The sequence below is a fragment of the Capra hircus genome, chromosome 7 (assembly GCF_001704415.2).
Source record: "Capra hircus breed San Clemente chromosome 7, ASM170441v1, whole genome shotgun sequence".
Lineage (NCBI taxonomy): Eukaryota > Metazoa > Chordata > Mammalia > Artiodactyla > Bovidae > Capra > Capra hircus.
Window position 1 is genome coordinate 100,721,985 of NC_030814.1, and position 27,887 is coordinate 100,749,871.

The following is a 27,887-nucleotide window of genomic DNA, read 5'->3' on the forward strand; positions in this document are numbered from 1 at the left end:
TCAAGCTATGACCTCAGAGAGGATGCTCTGCATCTGAGAAGGAGCGTGTGCTTGCTGTATGACACTGAGTAGAGCCGAACTAGTCCTTCCGGTTCTGCCTGGCTACAAAAAATGCCTTCAGATCTTTCAGCACCAAGATTTTTCCAAGTTAAAGAAACCCTCCTCTTGCTAATACTGCCTGCCTCTCAAATCACAACTTTTTAAATTGTAACTGAAGATGAAGGGAGAAGGCAGCTTTTATGGAGTTTCTGCTGGGTCCCAGGCACTGTTTGTGAATTGCCTCACCTAGACTATTTCATTTAAGGTTATGGGAGTAACCTGTTTTCCAGTTTGGGGAGTTGAGTGGCAGAGAAACTGAGTATCTGGCAGGGCACATGTTCATGAAAAAGCTAGAGGGAAAACGTAGCGAGAGTGTTTTGTGGGGTTTTGTTTTTTTTTTTCTTATTTTTTTTATTTTTTTTGGTGGTACCAGGTCTTTAGTTGCAGCATGCAGGATTTTTTTTTTTTTTTTTTTTTTTTGCTTATTGTTGTTGCTGTTGTTCAGTCACTCTTAGCGATGCCATGGGCTGCAGCACACCAAGCTTCCCTGCCCTCCACCATCCCCCAGAGCTTGCTGAAACTCATGTCCCTTGAGTTGGTGATGCCATCCAACCACCTCACCCTCTGTTGTCCCCTTCTCCTCCTGCCTTCAATCTTTCCTAGTATCAGGGTCTTTTCCAATGAGTCATCTGTTTGCATCAAGTGGTCAAAGTACTGACGCTGAAGCTTCAGTATCAGTCCTTCCGATGAATATCCAGGGTTGATTTCCTTTAGGATTGACTGGTTTGATCTTCCTGCTCTCCAAGGGACTCTCAAGAGTCTTCTCCAGCACCACAGCTCCAAATGAACTCTTAGTTGCTGACATGTGGGATCTAGTTCGCTGACCAGGGGTGGCACCCGGGCCCTCTGAATTGGGAGTGCTGCAGCTTAGCCACTGGCTCACCAGAAAAGTCCCAGGGAGTGTTCATTTTAAGATTACGTGGCTTCGGGCCAGGATCCTCCTCAGAGCCACCCTCACCTCCTTATTGCGCAAAGTGTACACCACCGGGTTCAGCAGCGGTGTCACCACCGTGTAGAACACAGCCACCAGGCGGTCCTGGTCGGGGTTCCCTCCGGACTCGGGCCTCAGGTAGATGATGGAGGCGCAGCCAAAATGCACGATGACCACGGTGAGGTGGGCAGCGCAGGTAGAGAAGGCTTTGCTCCGGCCAGCGGCCGAGGGGATCCTCAGGAGGGCGGCCATGATGAAGGCGTAGGAGAGGAGGATAAGAAGGAAGGAGATTAGTACCACGAGGATACTCAGGAAGAAGATGGCCAGCGCTTTGCTGGCACTTTCCGCGCAACTGAGCTTCAGGACTGGGGCGATGTCGCAGAAGAAGTGCTCCACCCGGTTGCTGCGGCAGAAGCGCGAGGAGAAGATCAGGCTCGTCTCGATGGAGGCCACCGAGAAGCCGGAGCAGAAAACCAGGGCTCCCAGACAGAGGCAAACCGTGGGTCTCATGATCAGCGAATAGCGCAGAGGGTGGCAGATGGCCACGTAGCGGTCGTAACCCATCAGAGTGAGGAGGAAGCAGTGACTGCATCCCAGACCCAGGAAGAAGAACATCTGAGCCCGACAGCCAGAAACGGAGATGGCCTGGTTCTCCATCCACAGACGAGCCAGCATGTTGGGGATGGTGACCAGAGTGTAGCAGGTCTCAGAGAGGGACAGCGCCGCCAGGAAGCGGTACATGGGCGTGTGCAGGGTCCGGTCTGCATGGATGACGCTGATGATGGTCATGTTGCCGCTGAGGGTAACCAGGTACGTGAGGAAGAACAGTGCAAAAAGGGTGGTCCTCAGGTCTGGGAGGTTGGAGAAACCCACCAGCAAAAACTCTGTCACCAGCCAGGTGGCATTTTCCTGCTGCTTCTCAGGAACCTGAGAGGAGAAGGCAGAGGAAACGGAATAGGACAACTCAGTAATGCTCTGCTAAACATCATGTGCCAGTGAGAAAGGATAATCATCCCTGTTTTACAAAAAAAAAAAAAGGAAAAAGGGACAGAAATGAGGCCATTGTGGGACTTCCCTGGTAGCCCAGTAGTTAAGAATCCGCTTTGTCATGTAGGGGACGCAGTTGTCATCGCTGGTTGGGAAAATAAGATCCCACATGCTGGGCAGCAGCTGAGCCCATGAGGTGGTACAAGGCAACGTCTGAGCCCCAGAACTCTGGAGTCCCAGTGACGCAACTACAGAGCCCCCACACAGCAACGAAGATCCCACATGCTGCAACTAAGATCCAGTGCAGTCAAATCAATAAATAGCAAAAATAAATACACAAGAAATGAGGTCATGGTTTTCCTAATATCACACAGCTAGCAGCTCTACAATAGACAAGAAAATCATAGGTATGGAAATAACTTGGGTGCCCATTAAAAGATGAATGAAAAAGGAAGATTGGTACATATACACATTGGAATATGATTCAGAGATGAGAAAGAAGGAAATATTGCCATTTGACAATATGAATGGACTTTGAGGACATAATGCTAAGTGAAATATCAGATAGAGAAAGAAAAACACTGTATGACCTCACTTATTTGTAGAACATAAAAGTCAAACTTTATATATATATATGGGTGGGAGTTAGGGATAAATAGTAAAATGGTTATTACCAGGGGCTGGGAGGTGGTTGGGGAATTGGAGAGACGATGTTTAAGTATACAAACTTGCAACTATCAGGAAATAAGCCCTAGAGATCTAATGCATGGCATAGTGAATATAGACCATTTTATACTATAAACATCAACGTTGCTAAGAGACTAGATCTTAATTGTTGTTTAGTTGCGAAGTTGTGTCTGACTCTTTTGTGACCCTTTGGACTGTAGCCCTCCAGGTTCCTCTGTCCATGGGATTTCCCAGGCAAGCATACAGCTGTGGGTTGTCATTTCCTTCTCCAGGGAAACTTCCCAACCCGTGGATTGAACCCAGGTCTCCTGCATTGGCAGGGAATCTCAGATCTTAATTATTCCCACCATGGAAAAGAAATGATAATTATGTGACATGATAAGAGAGGTTGCTATGGCTACAATGGCGCGTCCGTGCCAAGTCACTTCAGTAATGTCCAACACTTTGCGACCCTGTGGACTGCAGCCCTGCAGGCTGCTCAGTCCATGGGATTCCTCAGGCAAGAATACTGGAGGGGTTTACCATCTCCAGGGGATCTTCCCAACCTCAAGGTCAAACCCACAGCTCTTACATCTCCTGCGCTGGCACGCAGGTTCTTTACCACTAGCGCCACCTAGGAAGCCTGGCTACAACGGTAATTATATTGACAATATATCAATATAGGATATACCTTAAAGTTACACAGTCAAACATATTTCGATTGAAAAAACAAAAGAAAAGAGAGACATCCCTGCCTGTCCAGTGATGAAGACATCATGCTTACACTGAAGCACAGATTTGATCCCTCATCAAAGAATTAGATCCCGCATGTCACACATGGCGAAAAACTATTTTAAATAAAATAAAAAAATGTTCTTGATTTTAAAAAAATTTTTAAGAAAATCACAAGAACCTTATAAGGAGTAAATTACAATACTTGGTGCAGGGAGAGGGGGTAAGAACTTCAGGGTGTTAGTCTGAATTCCCCTAGAAACAGATCCCGAGGCAAGGATTCAAAGGCAAGTAATTTATCCGGAACGTCATCTCCAAAGACAGGAGTGGTGGAATGGTGAAGGGAGACAGATCATAAAAGGTGTTATCAAGATGTTGACTGAAATAAAAACACATAACATGAGAGCTGTCAGTTTCAGTATAAGTTGGGGACTTACTGAGCACTGAAGCTTGAGAGAGGGCTGCCCTGGTGGCTCAGACAGTAAAGATCCGCCTGCAATGTGGGAGACCCAGGTTCGATCCCTGAGTGGGTAAGATCCCCTGCAAAAGGGAATGGCTACCCACTCCAGTGTTCTTGCCTGGAGAATTCCATGAACAGAAGAGCCTGGCAGGCTATAGTCCATGGAATCGTAAAGAGTCAGATGTGTGACTGAGTGACTAACATTTCAAAGTTTGGGAGACAGCCCCTCAGAGAGCTCTGAGCAACTGCTTGGAAGCGGGGTGGCGGGGCGGGGCGGGGGGGGGTGCAGGGGAGTCAGATTTTGAGAAAGGGGAGTGCAATCAAGCACGCACCTCAGTAGAAGGTTGCTGCTAGTCACAAGGAGCAGATATCTTTTTGATTTTAGTGCTTTTCTAACTTTGGAAGATGCAAGAAAATGTTCAGTCACTAAGTTGTATATGACTCTGCGACCCCATGGACTGCGGCACACCAGGCTCCCCTGTCCCTCACTATCTCCCAGAGTTTGTTCAAGTTCATGTCCATTGAGTCAGTGATGCAAGAAATTGGGCTCATAAAAATCTCTCCTGAAAATCTAATTATCTGAAGGGCTGTTCTGCCAGTTTTCCCAGAACACGAAGAATTTCATTCCTGATCCCCACCCTGAACTCCTTTCAGGGTGTGTTGAAGGTCAGTGACTGCAGTGGTCTGTGACTCAATCCTTGTGGAGCCGAGTGGCCAGTGACTTTCTTCAGGAGCATTACTACAATGCAATCCCACCTGGAGGTCCTTGAGGGGTAGTGAGGGGGGCTGTTTATCCACCAATCCCCAATCATCTTGCTCAAGAATTTCTACCAGGAGGCATTAATCTCCCAGGACTTCCACACCTGCCAAATGTACAGGGAATTCAGTCTGACAGGTAAGACAGGCAATTGCGGCCAAGGGGATGTGGGCTAGGAATTTACAGAAGCCTCTACTATCCGTGTGAAAAGGATACCCAAGAAAGGCAAAGCCTGTAACATTGATATCTGAAATGAACAAAGTAATACTTTTAGAAAATTTGATACCCAAGGCTATATGTCTTCCACAGTCCCTAGGCACTTTTGCCTTCCTCCATAAAAATTGCTCTTGGGGGTTTTTTGTTTGTTTGGGAGGGTGGGGTTGGCCAAGCCTCAAGGCTTGTGGGATCCTAGTTCCTCAACCAGGGATTGAACCCGGGGCCCTCAGCAGTAAAAGCACCAAGTTCTAAGCATTGGACTACCAGGGAATTCCTGAAAATTATTTTTAAAAAGGGAAGGAATTCCCTGCCTGCCCAATGATTAGGACTCCTTGATTCCATTGCAGGAGACTCAGGTTCAATCCCTAGTTGAAGAACTAAGATTCTGCAAGCCATGAGACATAGCCAAAGAAAAAAATTGTTTTTTATTTTCAAGTAAATGCTATTTCTAATTTTTATTTAAATAAAATTTCATTTATCAAATGAAATAAAACCAACCTTTTAATTTATTTAAATTTTATAAACATTCAAAATTTTTTACATTTTTAGGACTGTATTGATGTAAAGATGAATTTAATTCTCACCCTAAGAGCTTATTTATTTCTTCTGATCTTAGAAATTTACACAATTTCATGGGCCACCTAACAGTGTTTTGGATCCAGGCCTTGTGCTGATAAATACGTCTGTATTAATTAAATGGAAAATAATTCTGAAATTATTGACTTTTTTCTTCTTTTTTTTTTTTTTTTTGCTGTGCTTCACAGCATTCAGGATCTTAGTTCCTGGACCAGGAATAAAACCCATGTCCCCTGTAATGGAAGCACAGAGTCCTAACCACTAAATCACCAGGGAATTCCTGTAAAATTTTTAACCATTTTAATTCAAATAATGAAGCATTAGTAAAACCCCTGGGATTTCCCTAGTGGTCCAGTGTTTAAGAATTTGCCTGCCAATGCAGGGAGCACAGGTTCGATCCCTAGTCTGGAAGGATTCCACATGCCATGAGGCAACAAAGCCTGTGCCCTGCTGCTGCTGCTGCTGCTAAGTCGTTTCAGTCGTGTCTGACTCTGTGCGACCCCATAGACGACAGCCCACCAGGCTCCCCCGTCCCTGGGATTCTCCAGGCAAGAACACTGGAGTGGGTTGCCATTTCCTTCTCCAATGCATGAAAGTGAAAAGTGAAAGTGAAGCCGCTCAGTCGTGTCCGACTCTTCACGACCCCAGGGACTGCAGCCTACCAGGCCCCTCCATCCATGGGATTTTCCAGGCAAGAGCACTGGAGTGGGGCGCCACTGCCTTCTCCCTAGTCTGGAAGGATTCCACAGGCCATGGGGCAACTAAACCAGTGCACCACAACTACTGAAGCCTGCACGCGCTAGAGCCTGTGCTCTGAAACAAGAGAAGCCACCGCCAAGGGAAGCCCACGCACTGCAGGTGGAGAGTAGCCCCTGCTCGCTGCAACTGGGGAAAGCTCAAGTGCAGCAATGAAAACTCAGCACTGCCATAAATAAATAGAAAAAAAGTTTAAATACTGGATTGGTGATAGTTTTATTATTTTATAATCAATTAACTTGCAAGCCCAGAAAATGCATATAATCTATATTGGAATGTTTCTGAGTATTTTACACTCATTCGGAAAATGGTCCTAATGTAATCTTTCCCTGCTTATCAAGAGTTAATTCGTTTGGAGGGAAGCAGATTTCAAAACACCAACTCAAGAGACTGCCATGACTGGGGGTACTGGAGAGACGAGGGCTGATTTATGCGCCATCTAGTGGCATTTGGGGTAATCTGCAAGCCAGTGACCTCCGAAGTGAAGTGAAGTGAAAGCTGCTCCGTCGTGTCCGACTCTGCGACACGGACTTTCACCCGCCAGGCTCCTCTGTCCATGGAATTCTCCAGGCAAGAATACTGGAGTGGGTTGCCATTTCAGTGACTCTTAGGAGAGAAAAAATAGCTGCGCCACTGAAATTACTCATCTGCAACAATTGGTCAAGAGAAATTGAGAATGATTCTTTAAACGTTTTAGAAGTTTGTTGAAATTTTAATTTGTGAAAAATGCATTTTAAATTTTAGTTCTAAAGATATACAAGTAGAGAAAAGCAACAAAAATGTGCTTGATCGCGTCCAAAGACATTCTGTTCACAAAGAAAAGACTAGTCAGGACCATCGAAGAACTTAACAGGTGCAAAAGACAGTGAGAAATGGTTGCCCGTTTTTCATGAAGAAAGGAAAACCAGGAAGCAGGCAGTCATGTTGATCAAGCACAGGGGAGCAAACGTTTTTTGTAAAGGACCAGAGAGTGAATATTTTAGGCCATTTGGGTTGTACAATCTATGTCATGACTGCTCAACTCTGCCCATCTAATGTAAAGGCAGCCACGAGTGTCCCTGAATGTTTCAATAAAACTTTATTTAAAAAACAGGCAGGGGGCCAGATTTGGCCCTCTGACTATAGTTTGCTGGGTGTCCCAGGTGGCTCAGTGGTAAAGAATCCACCTGCAGGAGACACAGCAGATAGGGGTTCGATCCCTGGGTCAGGAAGATCCCCTGGAGTAGGAAATGGCAACCCGCTCCAGTATTCTTCCCTGGAAAATTCTGTGGCCAGAGGAGCCTGGTGGGCTACAGTCCACAGGGTTGCAGAGTCCGACATGACTGAGCACTCAAGGACACATTGCACATTATAGTTTGCCAACTCCTGATCCAGCACAAATAAAACTAAAAGAATATTCTACTTAGGAAAATTCCAATGAGGTCCTCTGAGGGATTCACACTATGAAAAAAAAAAAGCAAAGCCTGACTTGAAATCTTCAAAAACTAAAGCAAAATGAAATTCCAACTTAAGAAACTCAGACTCCACTTAAGAAATCTAGATCTAGGGGACTTCCCTGGCAGTCTAGCCTCTGCCAATTCAGGGGCTCCAGTTCAATCCCTTGATCTGGGGAATAAAATCCCACATGCTGTGCTGTGCAGGGATGGGGGATCAGGGGGAATCTAGATCTAAGGAAAGGTACACTGGACAGAGATACCCAGAGCATATGTCTGAAGAAGGCTCCTTTATTGCAAATTAAACTAAACCCAAAAGAACATTAGGGCCCTTATATAGTGAGACTTATAGAAATTCAATTACCTGGAAGACTTCACAGATGAAAAAAGTGATTGGATTATGGCCACTAAAAAAGTGTAACTTCTGAATATCACAAAACATTGTTAAATTGAAACAAATATATAGGCAAATAACAAACCAGAAAAGGTTGTGACTCTAAAAAATCTTCAGTTCCTCTTTTGCACAGCAAAGGAAATCATAAACAAAAAGACAACCTATCGAATGGGAGAAAATATTTGCAAATGATGAAACTGACAAGAGCTTTATTTCCAAAAGATACAAACAGCTCATACAGCTCAATATCAAGAGAAACAAACAATCCACTCCAAAAATGGGCAGAAGACCTAAAGAGCATTTTTTTTTTTAATTATCAAATTGGCAAAGATGGAAGAAGAAAATGAGAGGTGGGTGCTAATGTGTGTGAGTAAAACTAGGCCCTCTACCTCTTTGCATTGTTGCAGGAGAATACAATTTGTTTATATATCTGATATCTTATTTTGGTTCTATAATTCTCCTTCTAAATATTTTCTCGAAAATAAATTACCTGGGGAATTTCCCTGGTGGTCCAGGGGTTAAGAATCACCTGCCAGTACAGTGGACTTGGGTTCCATCCCTGGTCTGGGAAGATCCCACGTGTCACAGAGCAACTAAGCCCACTTTTACCACAACTACTGGAGCCCAGGCGTCCTAGAGGCTGCACTCTGCACCTAGAGAGTAGCCCCCACTTGCCACAACTAGAGAAAAGCCTGTGCACAGCAATGAAGACCCAGCAGAGCCCAAAAATAAATAAACAAACATATAATTTAAATAAAAGAAAACATTATCTGGGACTTCCCTGGTGGTCCAGTGGGTAAAACTCCTTGCTTCCAATGCAGGGAGCCCAGGTTCTATTCCTGGTCAGACAACTAGATCCCGCATGCCTCAACTAAGGATTCCACATTTCACAACAGAGATCAAAGATCCCGCGTGCTGCAACTAAGACCCAGCACAGCCAAACAAATGAATATTCTTTTAAAAAAAGAAATTCTCCGACTTCCAGGTACAAGGATGTTCATAGTAGCATTATTTAAAGTTTTTTTTAAAAAAAGAGAAAGAACAACCTAAGTGTTCAATAAAATGCCCTTACAAATCATTAAGGGGGAAAAAAAGCTAAAACTTTTAATAGACGAGAAGATGGACTATCATTAAAGTCACGTCTTTGAGAATAACTGATGACTAGAGAAGAATCTTCATGTATGTGTTTGCTGAGAAATGGGAAACAAAATAGTTTGATCCCAATTGACTTACTACAAATGCATGTGTTTTCCATTCTTTTTTGTATGTCCCAATTTTCTGCATCAAGTGGGGATTTTTGTAAATAGAAGAAATAAAATTTTTTAGAGGGATTCTTTTTCCCCTGGGTGAGTATTTTTTATTGTTCTTAAAGAAGTTTAATCAATCTGGTTCAGAAAAAAAGGAGCTAAGGGTAGAGATAAGGAGGTTCCCTTTGAAACACAAAGCTCAGATGGTAAGGAATCTGCCTGCAATGCAGGAAGCCCGGGTTCTATCCCTAGATCGGGAAGATCCCCTGGAGAAGGGAATGGCAACCCACTCCAGTACTCTTGCCTGAAGAATTCCATGGACAGAGGAGCCTGGTGAGATACAGTCTATGGGGTCACAAAGAGTTGGACACAATTAAGCAACTAACACACAGCGGTAGAGATAAAGAGGTTCCCTTTGGAACGCAAAATATGCTAACACCATTTGTGACGAATGTTTTCAATATACGATCTGAGGAGAAAATGTCTAGTAAAAACTGCAAATAAGTAGGTGACTTGGCTCCCTAGCAAACCCTGTATACTCAGTCCCTCAGTCATGTTCTACTTTTTGTGACCCTGTGGACTGTAGCCCACCAAGCTCCTCTGTCCATGGAATGTTCCAGGCAAGAATACTGGAGTGGTTGCCATTTCCTCCTCCAGGGGATCTTCCCAACCCAGGGATCGAACCCTTGTCTGTTGCGTCAAACCTGAGTCTCTTGTGTCTCCTGCATTGGCAGGCGGATTCTCTATCCTGGGCAAGCCATGAGGCGGACCTTTTTGGAAGATCATAGGAAGTATGTGTGGGCATCTAAAGGCATTAGAGAAATGTTCCAGAGTGAGGTGATGCTTTTTAGAGGGAGAAGTTAAGACCAGGATGATGGACTCCCAGCTGTAATTGTCCTATAGGAAGAGGCCCTTCATGGTACTAACACAAGCTTTCTCCAGGAATGTCAGCTTTTCCTGGGCCTTCTAAAGAGGGCGATTGGGAAGGAAACATCCCTCAATACACACCCAGTGTAGAAGTCTCCTCTAGCTAAATTAGCCAGCCTCTATTTGCATGCCTCCAGTGATGGGGAGGTCACTACCTGACCAAAATTCCCATTACATAAAACAGAAATCTTGTGCTCAAGACAGTGATGTGCTGACACAACAAGATTGAGCTCTGGAATCAGACAAGACTGTATTTGAATGCTGGCACCTTCACTAACTGGGAGCAATGTGAGCCTGGGTAGCCAGCTTTCTCCCTCTGAGCATCATCTGTCAAAGTGAAAATTGATCTGAGATCACAGATAATATTAAGATTCTCTGAACAATGTTAATAATCCCTTGGTCTCAGGCTCCTGGCAAGGATAGCTGGGATTACTATTCTTGGTTTTGCACTGCTGGGGAAGCAGAGCATAGAGGGGATCACTGTTCACATTCTCACGGTGATGGTAAAGATTTGAAGCCAGGAGTCTGTCTCTGGAGGCTGTGCTTTAAGGGCTGCTGTGAGTTTTGCAGGCTAACCTTCCATGCTATACACATTCATGGAGCATCAGTTCTCTGCCAGGCATTGCTCTCACCATGGAGGACATAGCAGGGAACTAGACAGAGATCCCAGCTTGGGAGGAGCAAAAGGTTCTAGGGAAGTGAATCAGGACATAAGCAACAAACTTGATAACTAAATAAGTGAGATTCTATATTGAAAGTCAGTGCTACAGAAAAAGAGAAAGCAGAGAACTTAGTGGGTAATTGGGAGGTCTGAGCGGGCTGCAATTTTACATAAGATAGTTAGAAAAGGACTTGTTGATAGAACTACCATGAAAGTGAAGATAAAAATATTATTCGCTCGGTCGTGGCCAACTCTTTGTGACCCCATGGACTGTAGCTACCGGGCTTCTCTGTCCACAGATTTCTCCAGGCAAGAATACGGGAGTGGATATCTATTCTCTTCTCCAGGGGATCTTTCCAACCCAGGGATCTAACCTGGGTCTCCTACATTGCAGGCAGATTCTTTACTGTCTAAGCTGCCTTGGAAGCCCGTGCGCTGTGCTGTGCTTAGTCGCTCACAGTCGCTCAGTCATATCCGACTCTTTCCGACCCCACGGACTGTAGCCCACCAGGTTCCTCTGTCCATGGGGATTCTCCACAAAAGAATACTGGAGTGGGTTGCCATGTGCCTCTCCAGATCTTCCTAACCCGGGGATCCAACCCAGGTCTCCCGCATTGCAGGCAGATTCTTTACTGAGCCACCAGGGAGGCCCTTATGACCCAGCAAACCCCACTTCTGGGCATATACCCAGAGAAAACCATAATCCCAAAAGACACATGCACCTCAGTCTTTGCTGCTGCCTGGAGGCAGCCTGGACATCCATCCACAGAGGAATGGGTAGGGAAGATGTACATACATACAATGGAGTGTCACTTGGTCGTGAAAAAGGAAAGGAATTGTGCCGTCTGCAGACACGTGGGTGGACCTACAGACTGCCATACAGAGTGAAATGTCAGAAAGAAAGACACTGTATATTAACACATATGTGGAATCTAGAAAAACGGTATAGATGAACCTATCTGCAAAGCAGAAATGGAGACACAGATGAGGAGAACAAGTATATGGACACTGGGTGGGGAAGGAGAGATGGGTTGAATTGGGAGACTGGGACTGACCTATAAGCACTGCTGCTGCTGCTAAGTCGCTTCAGTCGTGTCCGACTCTGTGCCACCCCATAGACGGCAGCCCACCGGGCTCCCCCATCCCTGGGATTCTCCAGGCAAGAATACAGGAGTGGGTTGCCATTTCCTTTTCCAATGCATGAAAGTGAAAAGTCAAAGTGAGGTCGCTCAGTCGTGTCCGACTCTTCGTGACCCCATGGACTGCAGCCTCCAGGCTCCTCCGTCCATGGGATGTTCCAGGCAAGAGTACTGGAGTGGGGTGCATTGCCTTCTCCAGACATATAAACACTGCTAGGTATAAAATGGGCTTCCCAGTTGGCACTAGCGGTAAAGAACCCACCTGCCAGTGCAGGGGACGTTAAGAGACGCAGGACTGATCCCTGGGTGGGGAGGATCCCCTGGAAGAGGGCATGGCAACCCACTCCAGTATTCTTGCCTGGAGAATCCCATGGACAGAGGAGCCTGGCGGGCTACAGTCCATGGGGTCACAAAGAGTCGGACATGACTGAAGTGAGCTGGCACGCATGTATAAAATAGGTAACAAATGAGAGCCTACTCTATAGCACAGAGAACTCTACTCAGTGCTCTGTGGTGACCTAAATGGGAAGGAAATCTTAAAAAAGGGGAGATATATGTATACCTATGGCTGGTTCACATTGCTGTACACAAGGAACTAACTCAACATTGTAAAGAAACTATTTTAAAAAAAAGTTGAAAGGAAAGAACTTGTTGACCTTCAATGCTCAGCTGCTCTGGAATGTATTTCCCCTCTTTGTTTTCAGATCTCACCTTGAGGGCTGGGGATGGGCCAGAGAGGCTCGTCCCAACTTGGCAAGGACCGCAGTCTGCTCTTGCTTCCCTCTGAACTGGGCAGATGCCACCTCCATAGTGAGGATGGAGAGGTGCCTGCCAGCTGTCCGCATGACCCCACCCTGCTCAGCCTGTGTCCACCCTAGCATTCCCTGAGATAATCAGAGTCCCCTCTGCTCCTGGCTGGACTGGTCCCTCCCTACCCTCCTGATACAGCTTTGCCAGCTCCTCCACCCTCCTCTTTCTCCCACACTCTCGTCTAACCTGCCAGGAAATTCTGCAGGCTCCACCTGCACATCTGTCCAGAACTGGCCACCTCTCACCACCTCCATTGCCCACACTCACCATCAGTCACCGGGTCCAGCTCAGCCACCTTGTCCTGGATCTCCCGGCTGTCACCCTTGTCCCCCACATTCTGGTCTCCCACAGCGGCCAGAGGGCACCTGGGAACCCCTCAGTCAGGTCATCTCCCTCCCCTGCTCAAAATTCCCCATGGCTCCCACAGTACTTGGTATAAAAGTCAGGGTCCTCACTGTGACTCACAAGACATGCTCAATTACCTCCTTGCCCTCACCTCCTTCCTCCCTCTCGGTCACTCCCTCTAACTCCGTTTCTCCTTGCAGTTACTGTTCTAAGCACAGTGCAGCCCCAGGGCCTTTGTCTGGGATGTTGCCTCTGCCCCACGCATTTTCTTGACTGATTTCCTAGTTTCTTTCAAGGGTGGATTTGGGATCTTCGCCGAGCTGAAACAAGCCACCCTGGTCTACTCTTACTTCTTCCTGGAAGACCTGGGATTTCCCTGGTGGCATACTGGACAAGGATCTGCCTGCCAGTGCGGAGAACACGGGTTCAATCCCTGTTCCTGGAAGATCCCATATGCTGTGGATCAACCAAGCCCAGGAGCCGCAACTACTGAGTCTGAGTGTTGCAGCTACCGAAGCCCGTGCAGTTAGAGCCTGTGCTCCACAGCAGTGAGAAGCCCAAGCACCACAGCAAAGAGTAGCCCCCCACTTGCCCCAATAAGAGAGAGAGCCTGTGTAACGCATCAAAGACCTAGCAGAGCCAGAAATAAAAAACATTAAAAAAAAAAAAAAAGACAGAAGCCCTGAACGTAGCTGCAGTTTAACCCTGCGGCAGCTGAGAAGCTGCGACTTTGAATTTGCCTCAACATGTCCAAAGTCTGTTTTCCAATTGTGACAGGTGAGAGTGCCTGGCCAAAAAGACATCAGGTTACAGGGCTAGACGTTGTCTTATTTGCATAACTGGAACCCGTGACAGTTGCACCCATGGACAGATCTCCAGGCGAGTTGCTTGTTTCATGGGAGAGTTGGGACCCAGAAAGTTCTGAGCTTAGGACTCCCCAGGAGGCTCAGAAGGTAAAGAATCCACCTGCCAATGCAGGAGACGAGGGTTCGATCCATGGGTCGGGAAGATCCCGTGGAGAAGGAAATGGCAACCCACTCCAGTATTCTTGTCCGGAGGATCCCATGGACAGAGGAGCCTGGAAGGCTACAGTCTACGGGGTCAAGAAGAGCCAGACACGACTTAGTGACCAAACAACAACAGCAAAGTCCTGAGCTCAGGGGCATCCCCATGCCAGCCCCATGGCGGGGGTGAGAGCCGAGGAACACAGGACTGGGGCCTGGACTCTCTCCTTTTCTACCAGGAAGCCTCCTCGATACTGGAACTGCTACCCCGTCACCATTGAGCCCTCACCACTAACTGACCCGTCATGTGTATGTGTGCATTTGTGCCCACGAAGCTTCTGGATTCGTGCGTGTGCGTGTGCATGCCTGCCCCCTGCAGGGCACACGTGTGTGCATTTTGCACCCCTAATGCATGTGTGAGCCCCACCCTCCTTCTGCCGTCTGCTCACACGCCCGTGCGTGCCCGTCAGGGCTGTGGTGTAGCTTCTCCAGCCAGGCGGGGGCCCTGAATCCACACTCACCATGGCCGAGGGAGGCTCCCACGGTGCCTGCCAACATCACTGCTTACTGCCTGAGAGAGGAGGGGCTGAGGGCCAGGGTCCTGTTATACAGGGGGTCCCTGGAGCTGCTGTCCCAGGGGGTCCCCAGACACTAACAAGCCCCCCAGGGCTCAGGCTGGAAACACCCCACAGGGTTTTTCCCTCCGGGAAACTGGAGACCCCAGGGTCTGCTTCCCCAGCCCACAGGATCTGATGGCAAAAACAAGTGGGAAAGGACTAATGACAATCTCTTTGTTTGGATGGTGGTCCCAAATGCACACCTCACTCCATCCATTCTCCCCAGTGACCCTCAGGGCCCAGCAGGCGCTAGACAAGGCTGCTGCCCCGAGGAAGGTGGGCCCTCTACACCCCGCTCTCGAAGGGGCAAGAAAGAAGTGCGTCATTTTGATGTTATCCAGTTACTCAGTTGTGTCTGACTCTTTGCGACCCCACGGACTACAACACACCAGGGTTCTCTGTCCGTCACCAACTCCCAGAGTTTGCTCAAACTCATGTCCATTGAGTCAGTGATGCCATCCAATCATCTCATCCTCAGCGTCCCCTTCTCCTCCTGTCTTCAGTCTTTCCCAGCATCAGGATCCTTTCCAATGAGTCAGTTCTTCGCATCAGGTGGCCAAAATACTGGAGCTTCAGCTTCAGCATCAGTCCTTCTAATGAATATTCAGAGTTGATTTCCTTTAAGATTGACTGGTTTGATCTCTTTGATCAAATAGAAGACTCTCAAGAGTCTTCTCCAGTACCACAGTTTGAAGGTATCAATTCTTAGTCTCTCTGCGTATTTTATTGTCCAGCTCTCACATCTGTACATGACTACTGGAAAAACTATAGCTGTGACGATACAGACTGTTGTCACCAAAGTAAAGGAGAAAAGCGGAGAGATAGCTCCTGAAGGAATGAAGAGGCTGAGCCAAAGTGGAAACAACGCCCAGTTATGAATGTGTCTGGTGGTGAAAATAAGTTCAAAGCTGTAATGAACAGCATTGCATAGGAACCTGAAATAGTAGGTCCATGAATCAAGGTAAATTGGAAGTGATCAAACGAGACGGCAAGAGTGAACATCGACATTTTAGGAATCAGTGATGTTACTGTACAAATGTTTTGTTGTTTTAGTCACTAAGTCGTGCCCAACACTTTTGAGACCCCATGGACTGTAGCCATCCAGGATCCCTCTGTCCATGGGATTTCCCAGGCAAGAATACTGAAGTGGGTTTCGATTTCCTTCTCCAGGGAATCTTCCCGAGCCAGTAATCAAACCCGCATCTGCTACATTGGCAGGCGGATTCTGTACTGCTGTGAAGTAGTGAAGTCGCTCAGTTGTGTCCGACTCTTTGCGACCCCATGGACTGTAGTCTACCAGGCTCCTCCGTTCATGGGATTTTCCAGGCAAGACTACTGGAGTGGGTTGCCATTTCCTTCTCCAAGAGATCTTCCCAACCCAGGGATTGAACCCAGGGTCTCCCGAATTGTAGGCAGACGCTTTACCTCCGAGCCACCAGGGAAGTCCCTATACTGCTGAGCCACCTGGAAAACCTTTGGCCAATATCTCTCACATTATTTTCCCCTCCATCAATTCCTGGTAACCACCACTCTACTCTGTTTATGAGTTCAGCTTTCTTAGATTCCCCACATAAGTGAGATCATGCAACATTCGTCCTTTGGTGTCTGATTTATTTCACTCAGCATGAATGACCTCAAGGTCCATTTCTGTTATTACATGGCAAGGTTTCCTTCTTTCTCATAACTGAATAATATTTCAATATGCATATATACCATATTATATACAATATAGATACATATATATAACATTATATGTATTTCTTCTTTGTCTATTTTCATCCAGTGCCAGACACTTAGGCTGTTTCCACGACTTGGCTATTATCAACACTGCTGCAATGAACATGGGAGCCCGAGCTGAGCAATTTAACCTCACGAGTTACATTTCTCAACTGTACATGAGTACAGTCTCATGATTTTTCATACCCACCCGCTGTACACCTACAACCCCTGTCATAGTTGAAATTCCCCCAGAAGCCAATGCTGAGACAAGGATTTGAGTGTAGCTAAGCTTATTCTGGAGGTCCTCTCAGAAAACACAAGCAGGAGAGTGGAGAAAGGAAAGAAAAGGAAGCTCATAACGCATGTGTTATCAATTAAGTTGTATCTGTGTCAACTTGGGTTCATTCCCACTGGAAACCACTGAGGGCAATAAAGTGCTCACCTCAGAAAGGAGAGGGCTCTGAGGTACGCACACACCCTCTTGAGTCAGTCATTGCTCAGGGCTGAGCCTGGGGGCATTAATTCCCCAGTGTTGCACATGTGAATAAAGTAAGCCTCTGTGGCCAGAGAAAGCCCGCAGGCACGTAGCACTGGCTGTTGGAATTGAGACTGAAGTGGTCACATCAAGGAGATGCAGACAGAAGGCTGCCAGCATCAGCTACACCAGCTTTTTCCCCTTCATCTCTGACCACTCCTCAATCTCTTTCTTCTCCTCTCCAATTTTAATACTAGAACTGGAGTCCAGGGCCCTAGTCTTGACTCTCCTCTCGTTCCCTAGGTGATTAGTGCAGTCCAGTTCAGTCACTCAGTCATGTCCGACTCTTTGCGACCCCATGAATCGCAGCAACGAGGCCTCCCTGTCCATCAACAACTCCCGGAGTTCACTCAGACTCACGTCCATCAAGTCAATGAGGCCATCCAGCCATCTCATCCTGGGTCGTCCCCTTCTCCTCCTGCCCCCAATCCCTCCCCGCATCAGAGTCTTTTCCAATGAGTCAACTCTTCTCATGAGGTGGCCAATACTAGAGCTTCAGCTTTAGCATCATTCCTTCCAAAGAAATCCCAGGGCTGATCTCCTTCAGAATGGACTGGTTGGATCTCCTTGCAGTCCAAGGGACCCTAAAGAGTCTTCTCCAACACCACAGTTCAAATGCATCAATTCTTAGACACTCAGCCTTCTTCACAGCCCAGCTCTCACATCCATACATGACCACAGGAAAAACCATAGCCTTGACTAGACGGACCTTAGTCGGCAAAGTAATGTCTCTGCTTTTGAATATACTATCTAGGTTGGTCATAACTTTTCTTCCAGGAGTGAGCGTCTTTTAATTTCATGGCTGCAGTCACCATCTGCAGTGATTTTGGAGCCCCAAAAAATAAAGTCTGACACTGTTTCTACTGTTTCCCCATCTATTTCCCATGAAGTGATGGGACCGGATTCCATGATCTTCGTTTTCTGAATGTTGAGCTTTAAGCCAACTTTTTCGCTCTCCTCTTTCACTTTCATCAAGAGGCTTTTTAGTTCCTCTTCACTTTCTGCCATAAGGGTGGTGTCATCTGCATATCTGAGGTGATTGATATTTCTCCCGGCAATCTTGATTCCAGCTTGTGCTTCTTCCAGTCCAGCGTTTCTCATGATGTACTCTGCATAGAAGTTAAATAAGCAGGGTGACAATATACAGCCTTGACGTACTCCTTTCCCTATTTGGAACCAGTCTGTTGTTCCATGTCCAGTTCTAACTGTTGCTTCCTGGCCTGCATACAGGTTTCTCAAGAGGCAGGTCAGGTGGTCTGGTATTCCCATCTCTTTCAGAATTTTCCACAGTTTATTGTGATCCACACAGTCAAAGGCTATGAAATAGTCAATAAAGCAGAAATAGATGGTTTTCTGGAACCCTCTTGCTTTTTCCATGATCCAGCGGATGTTGGCATTTTGATCTCTGGTGCCTCTGCCTTTTCTAAAACAAGCTTGAACATCAGGAAGTTCACAGTTCACGCATTGCTGAAGTCTGGCTTGGAGAATTTTGAGCATTACTTTACTAGCGTGTGAGGTGAGCACAATTGTGCAGTAGTTTGAGCATTCTTTTGCATTGCCTTTCTTTGGGATTGGAATGAAAACTGAACTTTTCCAGTCCTGTGCCACTGCTAAGTTTTCCAAATTTGCTGGCATATTGAGTGCAGCACTTTCACAGCATCATCTTTCAGGATTTGAAATAGCTCAACTGGAATCCCGTCACCGCCACTAGCTTTGTTTGTAGCGATGCTTTCTAAGGCCCACTTGACTTTACATTCCAAGATGTCTGGCTCTAGATTAGTGATCACATCATCATGATTATCTGGGTCGTGAAGATCTTTTTTGTACAGTTCTTCCGTGCATTCTTGCCACCTCTTCTTCATATCTTCTGCTTCTGTTAGGTCCAGACCATTTCTGTCCTTTATCGAGCCCATCTTTGCATGAAATATTCCCTTGGTATCTCTAATTTTCTTGAAGAGATCTCTAGTCTTTCCCATTCTGTTGTTTTCCTCTATTTCTTTGCATTGATCGCTGAAGAAGGCTTTCTTATCTCTTCTTGCTATTCTCTGGAACTCTGCATTCAGATGCTTATATCTTTCCTTTTCTCCTTAGCTTTTCACCTCTCTTCTTTTCACAGCTATTTGTAAGGCCTCCCCAGACAGCCATTTTGCTTTTTTGCATTTCTTTTCCATGGGGTTGGTCTTGATCCCTGTCTCCTGTATAATGTCACGAACCTCATTCCATAGTTCATCAGGCACTCTATCTATCAGATCTAGGCCCTTAAATCTGTTTCTCACTTCCACTGTATAATCATAAGGAATTTGATTTAGGTCATACCTGAATGGTCTAGTGGTTTTCCCTACTTTCTTCAATTTGAGTCTGAATTTGGTAATAAGGAGTTCATGATCTGAGCCACAGTCAGCTCCTGGTCTTGTTTTTGTTGACTGTATAGAGCTTTTCCATCTTTGGTTGCAAAGAATATAATCAATCTGATTTCGGTGTTGACCATCTGGTGATGTCCATGTGTAGAGTCTTCCCTTGTGTTGTTGGAAGAGGGTGTTTGCTATGACCAGTGCATTTTCTTGGCAAAACTCTATTAGTCTTTGCCCTGCTTCATTCTGCATCCCAAGGCCAAATTTTCCTGTTACTCCAGGTGTTTCTTGACTTCCTACTTTCGCATTCCAGTCCCCTGTAATGAAAAGGACATCTTTTTTGGGTGTTAGTTCTAAAAGGTCTTGTAGGTCTTCATAAAACTGTTCAACTTCAGCTTCTTCAGTGTTATTGGTTGGGGCATAGACTTGGATAACTGTGATAGTGAATGGTTTGCCTTGGAGACGAACAGAGATCATTCTGTCATTTTTGAGATTGCATCCAAGTACTGCATTTCAGACTCTTTTGTTGACCATGATGGCTACTCCATTTCTTCTGCGGGATTCCTGCCTGCAGTAGTAGATATAATGGTCATCTGAGTTAAATTCACCCATTCCAGTCCATTTTAGTTCGCTGATTCCTGGAATGTCGACGTTCACCCTTGCCATCTCTTGTTTGACCACTTTCAATTTGCCTTGATTCATGGACCTGATATTCCAGGTTCCTATGCAATATTGCTCTTTACAGCATCGGATCTTGCTTCTATCACCAGTCACATCCACAACTGGGTATTGTTTTTGCTTTGGCTCCATCCCTTCATTCTTTCTGGAGTTATTTCTCCACTGATCTCCAGTAGCATATTGGGCACCTAATGACCTGGGGAGTTCCTCTTTTGGTATCCTATCATTTTGCCTTTTCATACTGTTCATGGGGTTCTCAAGGCAAGAATACTGAAGTAGCTTGCCATTCGCTTCTCCAGCGGACCACATTCTGTCAGACCTCTCCACCATGACCTGCCTGTCTTGGGTTGCCCCGCAGGCATGGCTTGGTTTCATTGAGTTAGACAAGGCTGTGGTCCTAGTGTGATTAGATTGACTAGTTTTCTGTGAGTATGGTTTCAGTGTGTCTGCCCTCTGATGCCCTCTTGCAACACCTACCGTCTTACTTGGGTTTCTCTTACCTTGGGCATGGGGTATCTCTTCACAGCTGCTCCAGCAAAGCACAGCCGCTGCTCCTTACCTTGGATGAGGGGTAGCTCCTTACTGCCGCCCTTCCTGACCTTCAACGTGGGATAGCTCCTCTAGGCCCTCCTGTGCCTGCGCAGTCACCGCTCCTCGAGTTGCTCCTCCTGGCCGTCGGCCCTGGCCTCGGGCGTGGGTGGCTCCTCCAAGCTGCCGCCCCTGGCCTCGGGCTCGGGGTGGCTCCTCCGCCCCTGGCCTTGGGCGCAAGGTGGCTTCTCCCAGCCACCCCTGACCTCAGACGCGGGGTGTCTCCTCCCCGCTGCCACTGGCCTCGGACATGAGGTAGCTCCTCCCGGCGGCTGCCCCTGACCTCGGACGTGGGGTAGCTCCTTTCGGCCACACTTGGTACGCCAGCTCATTATATGGTGTTAAATACCACTCTTGTATCAATGTTCCTCAAATCTATATCCCAGATTAACCATGCCCAGTTAGTTCAGTTCAGTCGCTCAGTCATGTCCGACTCTTTAAGACCCCATGAATCGCAGCACACCAGGCCTCCCTGTCCATCACCAACTCCGGGAGTTCACTCAAACTCACGTCCATCAAGTCAGTGATGCCATCCAGCCATCTCATCCTCTGTCGTCCCCTTCTCCTCCTGCCCCCAATCCCTCCCAGGATCAGAGTCTTTTCCAATGAGTCAACTCTTCGCATGAGGTGGCCAAAGTACTGGAGTTTCAGCTTTAGCATCATTCCTTCCAAAGAACACCCAGGACTGATCTCCTTTAGAATGGACTGGTTGGATCTCCTTGCAGTCCAAGGGACTCTCAAGAGTCTTCTCTAACACCACAGTTCAAAAGCATCAATTCTTCTGCACTCAGCTTTCTTCACAGTCCAACTCTCACATCTGTACATGACCACTGGAAAAACCATAGCCTTGACTAGACGGACCTTAGAGGGCAAAGTAATGTCTCTGCTTTTGAATATGCTATCTAGCTTGGTCATAAATTTCCTTCCAAGGAGTAAGCGTCTTTCAATTTCATGGCTGCAATCACCATCTGCAGTGATTTTGGAGCCCCCAAAAATAAAGTCTGACACTATTTCCATTCTTTCCCCATCTATTTCCCATGAAGTGATGGGACCAGATGCAGTGATCTTCATTTTCCGAATGTTGAGCTTTAAGCCAACTCTTTCACTCTCCTCTTTCGCTTTCATCAAGAGGGTTTGCCAGGAGCCAGCGTGAGGAACTTTGCCCAGGGCAAATGTCATGAGGAAGGAGGCTTCAGCATACGCAAAGGTGGGATCGAGCCTCAGGAAAGCCCCTGTTCCCGAGCATCTACCCGCAAAACCAGGGTGCCTACTTTACTGTTTTATGCTCTCACCTGCACCTCTGACTTTATGGGGCGCTGTTCCCCACCAGTTCTCTGGAGAAGGAGTAAACTTGCAGCTCCAGTCAATAAAAATTCCTGGGCGTGAAAAGGGTGTCTCAGGTCAAACCTCTCTGCTGGCAGACTAGCTTGTGTGACAGGATTATCCACACTCCTGCCACTAAGCAATGATTGTTTACTACCTCTCAACCATAAACAGCACAGAGAGTTTGGAGTATTTTGAAAATCTTGACTAGCATAGGGCTTTTCTCATTGTTGAGTCAATGACTACCACCAGGCCTCCATATCCTTAGGCACCTGGGAATATATTAATGTATTTGGAATATAGAAAAGAAAATATAGTAGGTTTTGATGTTAGCAATACTGGACTTTTTGAGTTAATGAATTTTCTCTTTTGTTATAGATCACTGTACTTTATTATAAATCACTGTGTCCTTGCTATATAAAAATGTAACTTTATCACTATCTTAAGACTAAATAGATCTTAAGGGGAACATTGGTGAAGGGTTTTCATTTGTTGGGCTGATGTTTGCTGCTAAATCTCCATATTCCCTGCCCTGATAATGAATATAACTAGCATATAGGAGAAATAAGTATTAACCTTTAAGATTAATCATGTTAACCTTAGGTTAAATAAATTCCTTTCTTAGTTGTAACCCACTACACCCTCACCCTATAGGAATGCAGCTTTATCTGGTACCTTCAGAGGGTGGGGCCTGGTTTAAGAAAAAACACCCTTGAAAAAAATAAGTTTTCTGGTTAACTGACCGTTTTCAGAAAGAAAGGGTCATAAAATGTCAGCAGGCCTCATAGCCAGAAGATGATGTAAAACCCCTAAGATGTTTTTTTAATACATTTATATGAAGCACCTGATTTTGATAAAGGTCAGGACTACTGACCCCCATGTGACTTTAAATTTCCACTTGTCTCTATGTGTAACAAAAGATATATAAGCAAACCTAAAAATAAAGAAATCGGATCAGTTTCTGGAAAGACTGATTCCCCCATGTTGTTCTTTCTTGTTCTCCGTTTTTCTGGCTGAATTCCCATCTGGAGCATGGGTGCTCGTCAAGCCTGCTAATTTTGCCCTGGCATTTAAGTTCCATGCGAGAGGGAGCCCAAGGCAGGACACCCTCTGATATTCAAGTGGGCACCAGTGGCCTACCTAGGTGGTGCAAGCTTCTCAAAGCTTTATCGGTATCCCATGTAAACCAAGTTATTCAGCCTCTTTTTCTCCACTAATTTTCCTACTACACTATTTCTTTCTAATCTCCCTCTATATCTTTAATTAAGCAATTAATTACTGGTACGCTGACTCCATCCCACTTCGAATTACCCTGGATCCACCAGGGCTGGACCCGGCAAGGCTTTTTAGTTCCTCTTCACTTTCTGCCATAAGGGTGGTGTCATCTGCATATCTGAGGTGATTGAGATTTCTCCCAGCAATCTTGATTCCAGCTTGTGCTTCTTCCAGCCCAGCGTTTCTCATGATGTACTCTGCATAGAAGTTAAATAAGCAGGGTGACAATATACAGCCTTGACGTACGCCTTTCCCTGTTTAGAACCAGTCTGTTGTTTCATGTCCAGTTCTAACTGTTGCTTCTTGACCTGCATATAAGTTTCTCAAGAGGCAGGTCAGGTGGTCTGGTATCCCCATCTCTTTCAGAATTTTCCACAGTTTATTGTGATGCACACAGTCAAAGGCTTTGGCATAGTCAATAATGCAGAAATAGATGTTTTTCTGGAACTCTCTTGCTTTTTCCATGATCTAGTTGGTGTTGGCAATTTGATCTCTGGTACCTCTGCCTTTTCTAAAACCAGCTTGAACATCAGGAAGTTCACAGTTCACATATTGCTGAAGCCTGGCTTGGAGAATTTTGAGCATTACTTTACTAGTATGTGAGGTGAGTGAATTGTGCAGTAGTTTGAACATTCTTTGGCATTGCCTTTTTTTGGGATTGGAATGAAAACTGACCTTTTCCAGTCCTGTGGTCACTGCTGAGTTTTCCAAACTTGCTGGCATGTTGAGTGCAGCACTTTCACAGCATCATCTTTCAGAATTTGAAATAGCTCAACTGGAATTCCATCACCTCCACTAGCTTTGTTCATAGTGATGCTTTCTAAGGCCCACTTGACTTCACATTCCAGGATGTCTGGCTCTAGGTGAGTGATCACATCATCATGATTGTATGGGTTGTGAAGATCGTTTTTGTACAGTTCTTCTGTGTATTCTTGCCACCTCTTCTTAATATTTTCTGCTTCTGTTAGGTCCAGACCATTTCTGTTCTTTATCAAGCCCATCTTTGCACGAAATGTTCCCTTGGTATCTCTAATTTTCTTGAAGAGATCTCTAATCTTTCCCATTCTGTTGTTTTCCTCTATTTCTTTGCATTGATCACTGAAGAAGGCTTTCTTATCTCTTCTTGCTATTCTTTGGAACTCTGCATTCAGGTGCTTATATCTTTCCTTTTCTCCTTTGCTTTTCGCCTCTCTTCTTTTCACAGCTATTTGTAAGGCCTCCCCAGAGAGCCATTTTGCTTTTTTGCATTTCTTGTCTGAAATGCAGTACTTGGATGCAATCTCAAAAATGACAGAATGATCTCTGTTCGTTTCCAAAGCAAACCATTCAAGTAATCCAAGTCTATGCCCCAACCAATAACACTGAAGAAGCTGAAGTTGAATGGTTCTATGAAGACCTACAAGACCTTTTAGAACTAACACCCAAAAAAGATGTCCTTTTCATTATAGGGGACTGGAATGCAAAAGTAGGAAGTCAAGAAACACCTGGAGTAACAGGAAAATTTGGCCTTGGAGTATGGAATGAAGCAGGGCAAAGGCTAATAGAGTTTTGCCCAAGAGAACACACTGGTCAGAGCAAACACCCTCTTCCACCAACACAAGAGAAGACTCTACACATGGACATCACCAGATGGTCAACACCGAAATCAGATTGATTATATTCTTTGCAGCCAAAGATGGAGAAGCTCTATACAGTCAGCAAAAATAAGACCAGGAGCTGTCTGTGGCTCAGATCATGAACTCCTTATTGCTAAATTCAGACTTAAATTGAAGAAAGTAGGGAAAACCACTAGACCATTCAGGTATGATCTAAATCAAATCCCTTATGATTATACAGTGGAAGTGAGAAACAGATTTAAGGGCCTAGATCTGATAGATAGAGTGCCTGATGAACTATGGAATGAGGTTCATGACACTGTACAGGAGACAGGGATCAAGACCATCCCCATGGAAAAGAAATGCAACCATGCCCTCTGAACTCCAAACTCATAAATCCAACAATTAAAAATCAATCAATGTCAGAACGATGCCTTCAAAAATTCCCTCCTCCATAAAGCATTGTAAGTGAAAGTGTTAGTCCCTCAGTCATGCCTGACACTTCGCAACCCCATGGACTGTAGCTCACCAGGCTCCTCTGTTCATGGAATTCTCCAGGCAAGAATACTAGAGTGGGTTGCCATGTCCTCCTCCAGGGGATCTTCCTAACTCAGGGATCAAACCCAGATCACCAGCATTTCAGGCAGATTCTTTACAGTTTGAGCCCCCAGGGAAGCCCCTTAAAAAAGCAATGAGAAAACTAAAAATAGATAGTGGTACTGATGGCATGATCTTGTGAATATAGTACAATCCCCTGAGTGGTACACTTTAAATTTGTGAATTTTATAGTATTTGAATTATATCTTGATTTTAAAAATCAATCAATGTAATCTACCATATTATCAAACTAAAGAAAAAATCCATTGCCGTTAGCACACTAGTGATAAGAGACTTCCACAACTTGATATACTTCTACCCAAAACCTACCGCTAACACTTTACTTAATGGTGAAAGATTTAATGTTTTCCCTCTAAAATGTAAAACAAGACCAGGATGTCTCCTCTCACCACATCTATTCAATATTGTGTTGAGGTCAGGTCTCATACAATAAGGCAAGGAATTCCTAGTAAAACATAAAAGAAAAAAAGCACAACCCATAAGAGAAAAAGCATTTTGACTGGGCTTTATTAAAACTAGAAATTTCTGCGTTGTGAAAGATACAATTAGAAGAGTGAAAAGTTAAGACATTTGAAATAAAGATATTTGCAAATATCTGACAAAAGATTGTTATCTAGAACATGTAGAGAACTTCCAAAAATCAGCAATAAGAAAACAAAACAACTCTTCAGTTCAGTTCAGTTCAGTCACTCAGTCGTGTCCAACTCTTTGAGACCCCATGAACCGCAGCACGCCAGGCCTCCCTGTCCATCACCAACTCCCAGAGTCCACCCAAACCCATGTCCATAGAGTCGGTGATGCCATCCAACCATTTCATCCTCTGCCATCCCCTTCTCCTGCCCTCAATCTTTCCCAGCATCAGGGTCTTGTCAAATGAGTCAGCTCTTCACATCAGGTGGCCAAAATACTGGAGTTTCAACTTCAATATCAGTCCTTCCAATGAACACCCAGGACTGATCTCCTTTAGGATGGACTGGGGTTATTGATATTTCTCCCAGCAATCTTGATTCCAGCTTAAAAATGGACAAAACAGGGACTTCCCTAGTGGTCCAGTGGTTAAGAATCCACGTTGTAATGCAGAGAACACTGGTTTGATCTCTGATCCAGGAAAATCCCACACGCCATGAGGCAACTAAGCCTGCGTGCCCTGGAGCCTGTGCTCCACACAAGAGGGACCACCATTGCAAGAAGCCTCCCACCACAACTAGTGTATAGCCCTTGCTTACTATAGCTAGAGAAAGCCCACATGCAGCCAAACAAAGACCCAGTGCAGCCAAAAATAAAATAAATTAATTTTTTTTAATGGACAAAACACACAGGACAAACATTTCACCAAAGAGGATAATACAGATGAATACATGAAAATATGGTCAAATCATTAGCCTTTAGGGAAATGCATATAAAAACCTCAATTAGATACATCTGTGCATCTAATAAAATGGCAAAAGATAAAAATAAAACAACAACAGTAACGAAACTTGACAATACCAAGTGCCAGTGAGGATGTGGAACTGGAAGTTTCAGACATTGTTGTAAATGCAAAATTTGCATATAGCCTCTCTTGAAAACAACGTGGAAGTTTCTTATAAAGTTAAACATCTTTACCATATGGGCTAATAATTCCACTTCTACGTATTTTTCTAGGAAATGAAAACATACATCCACACAGGAACCTATCCATGAAATGTTTATGACAGCCATATTTAAAACTGCCAGAAACTGGTCACAATGCAGGTGTCCTTCAATAAGTAAATGGTTAAACAATCTGTGATATATCCTTATAGTGAAATACTACTCAGAAACAAAAAACAGAAACTACTGAAACTCGGAAGGAAAGCTCTGACCAAACTAGACAGGGTATTAAAAAGCAGAGACATCACTTTGCCAATAAAGGTCCATCTAGTCAAGGCTATGGTTTTTCCAGTAGTCATGTATGGATGTGAGAGTTGGACTGTGAAGAAGGCTGAGTGCCGAAGAATTGATGCTTTTGAACTGTGGTGTTGGAGAAGACTCTTCAGAGTCCCTTGGACAGCAAGGAGATCAAACCAGTCAATTGTAAAGGAAATCAACCCTGAATATTCACTGGAAGAACTGATGTTGAAGCTGAAGTTCCAATATTGGCCACCTGATGCGAAGAGCAAACTCACTGGAAAAGACCCTGACGCTGGAAAGATTGAGGGCAGGAGGAGAAGGGGGCGACAGAGGATGAGATGGTTGGATGGCATCACTGACTCGATGGACATGAGTTTGAGCAAGCTCCAGGAGACAGTGAAGGACAGGGAAGCCTGGCGTGCTGCAGTCCATAGGGTTCTCAGGAAGTCAGACAGCAAACTTACCAACTGAACAGCAACCGAAACATGAATCAGAGAAGGTGGAGTGACTGTTTAGTAGTTGTTTCCACAGAATTCCTGCTTCCACAAAACTGATAACCCTTAAATTTACCCCACC

The 27,887-nt window shown here is 45.4% G+C and overlaps 1 protein-coding gene across 1 annotated transcript; it reads right to left on the bottom strand.

The window, feature by feature from the left end:
- On the bottom strand, positions 1,004-14,664 carry LOC102189473 (olfactory receptor 10T2-like). Its single transcript, XM_013965032.2, has 4 exons — positions 14,590-14,664; positions 13,059-13,128; positions 12,693-12,700; positions 1,004-1,957 (listed from the first exon to the last, which is right to left on the bottom strand). Exons 1-4 carry the CDS (start codon positions 14,662-14,664, stop codon positions 1,004-1,006), a joined length of 1,107 nt encoding a protein of 368 aa, XP_013820486.2.

Coding starts and splice junctions, on each gene's coding strand:
- LOC102189473 (XM_013965032.2), bottom strand. CDS start 14,664: ATGGTGAGTGTGGATTCAGGGCCCCCGCCTGGCTGGAGAAGCTACACC. Junction 13,129..14,589: donor TGACGGGCACGCACGGGCGT/GTGAGCAGACGG, acceptor GTGGGAGACCAG/AATGTGGGGGACAAGGGTGA.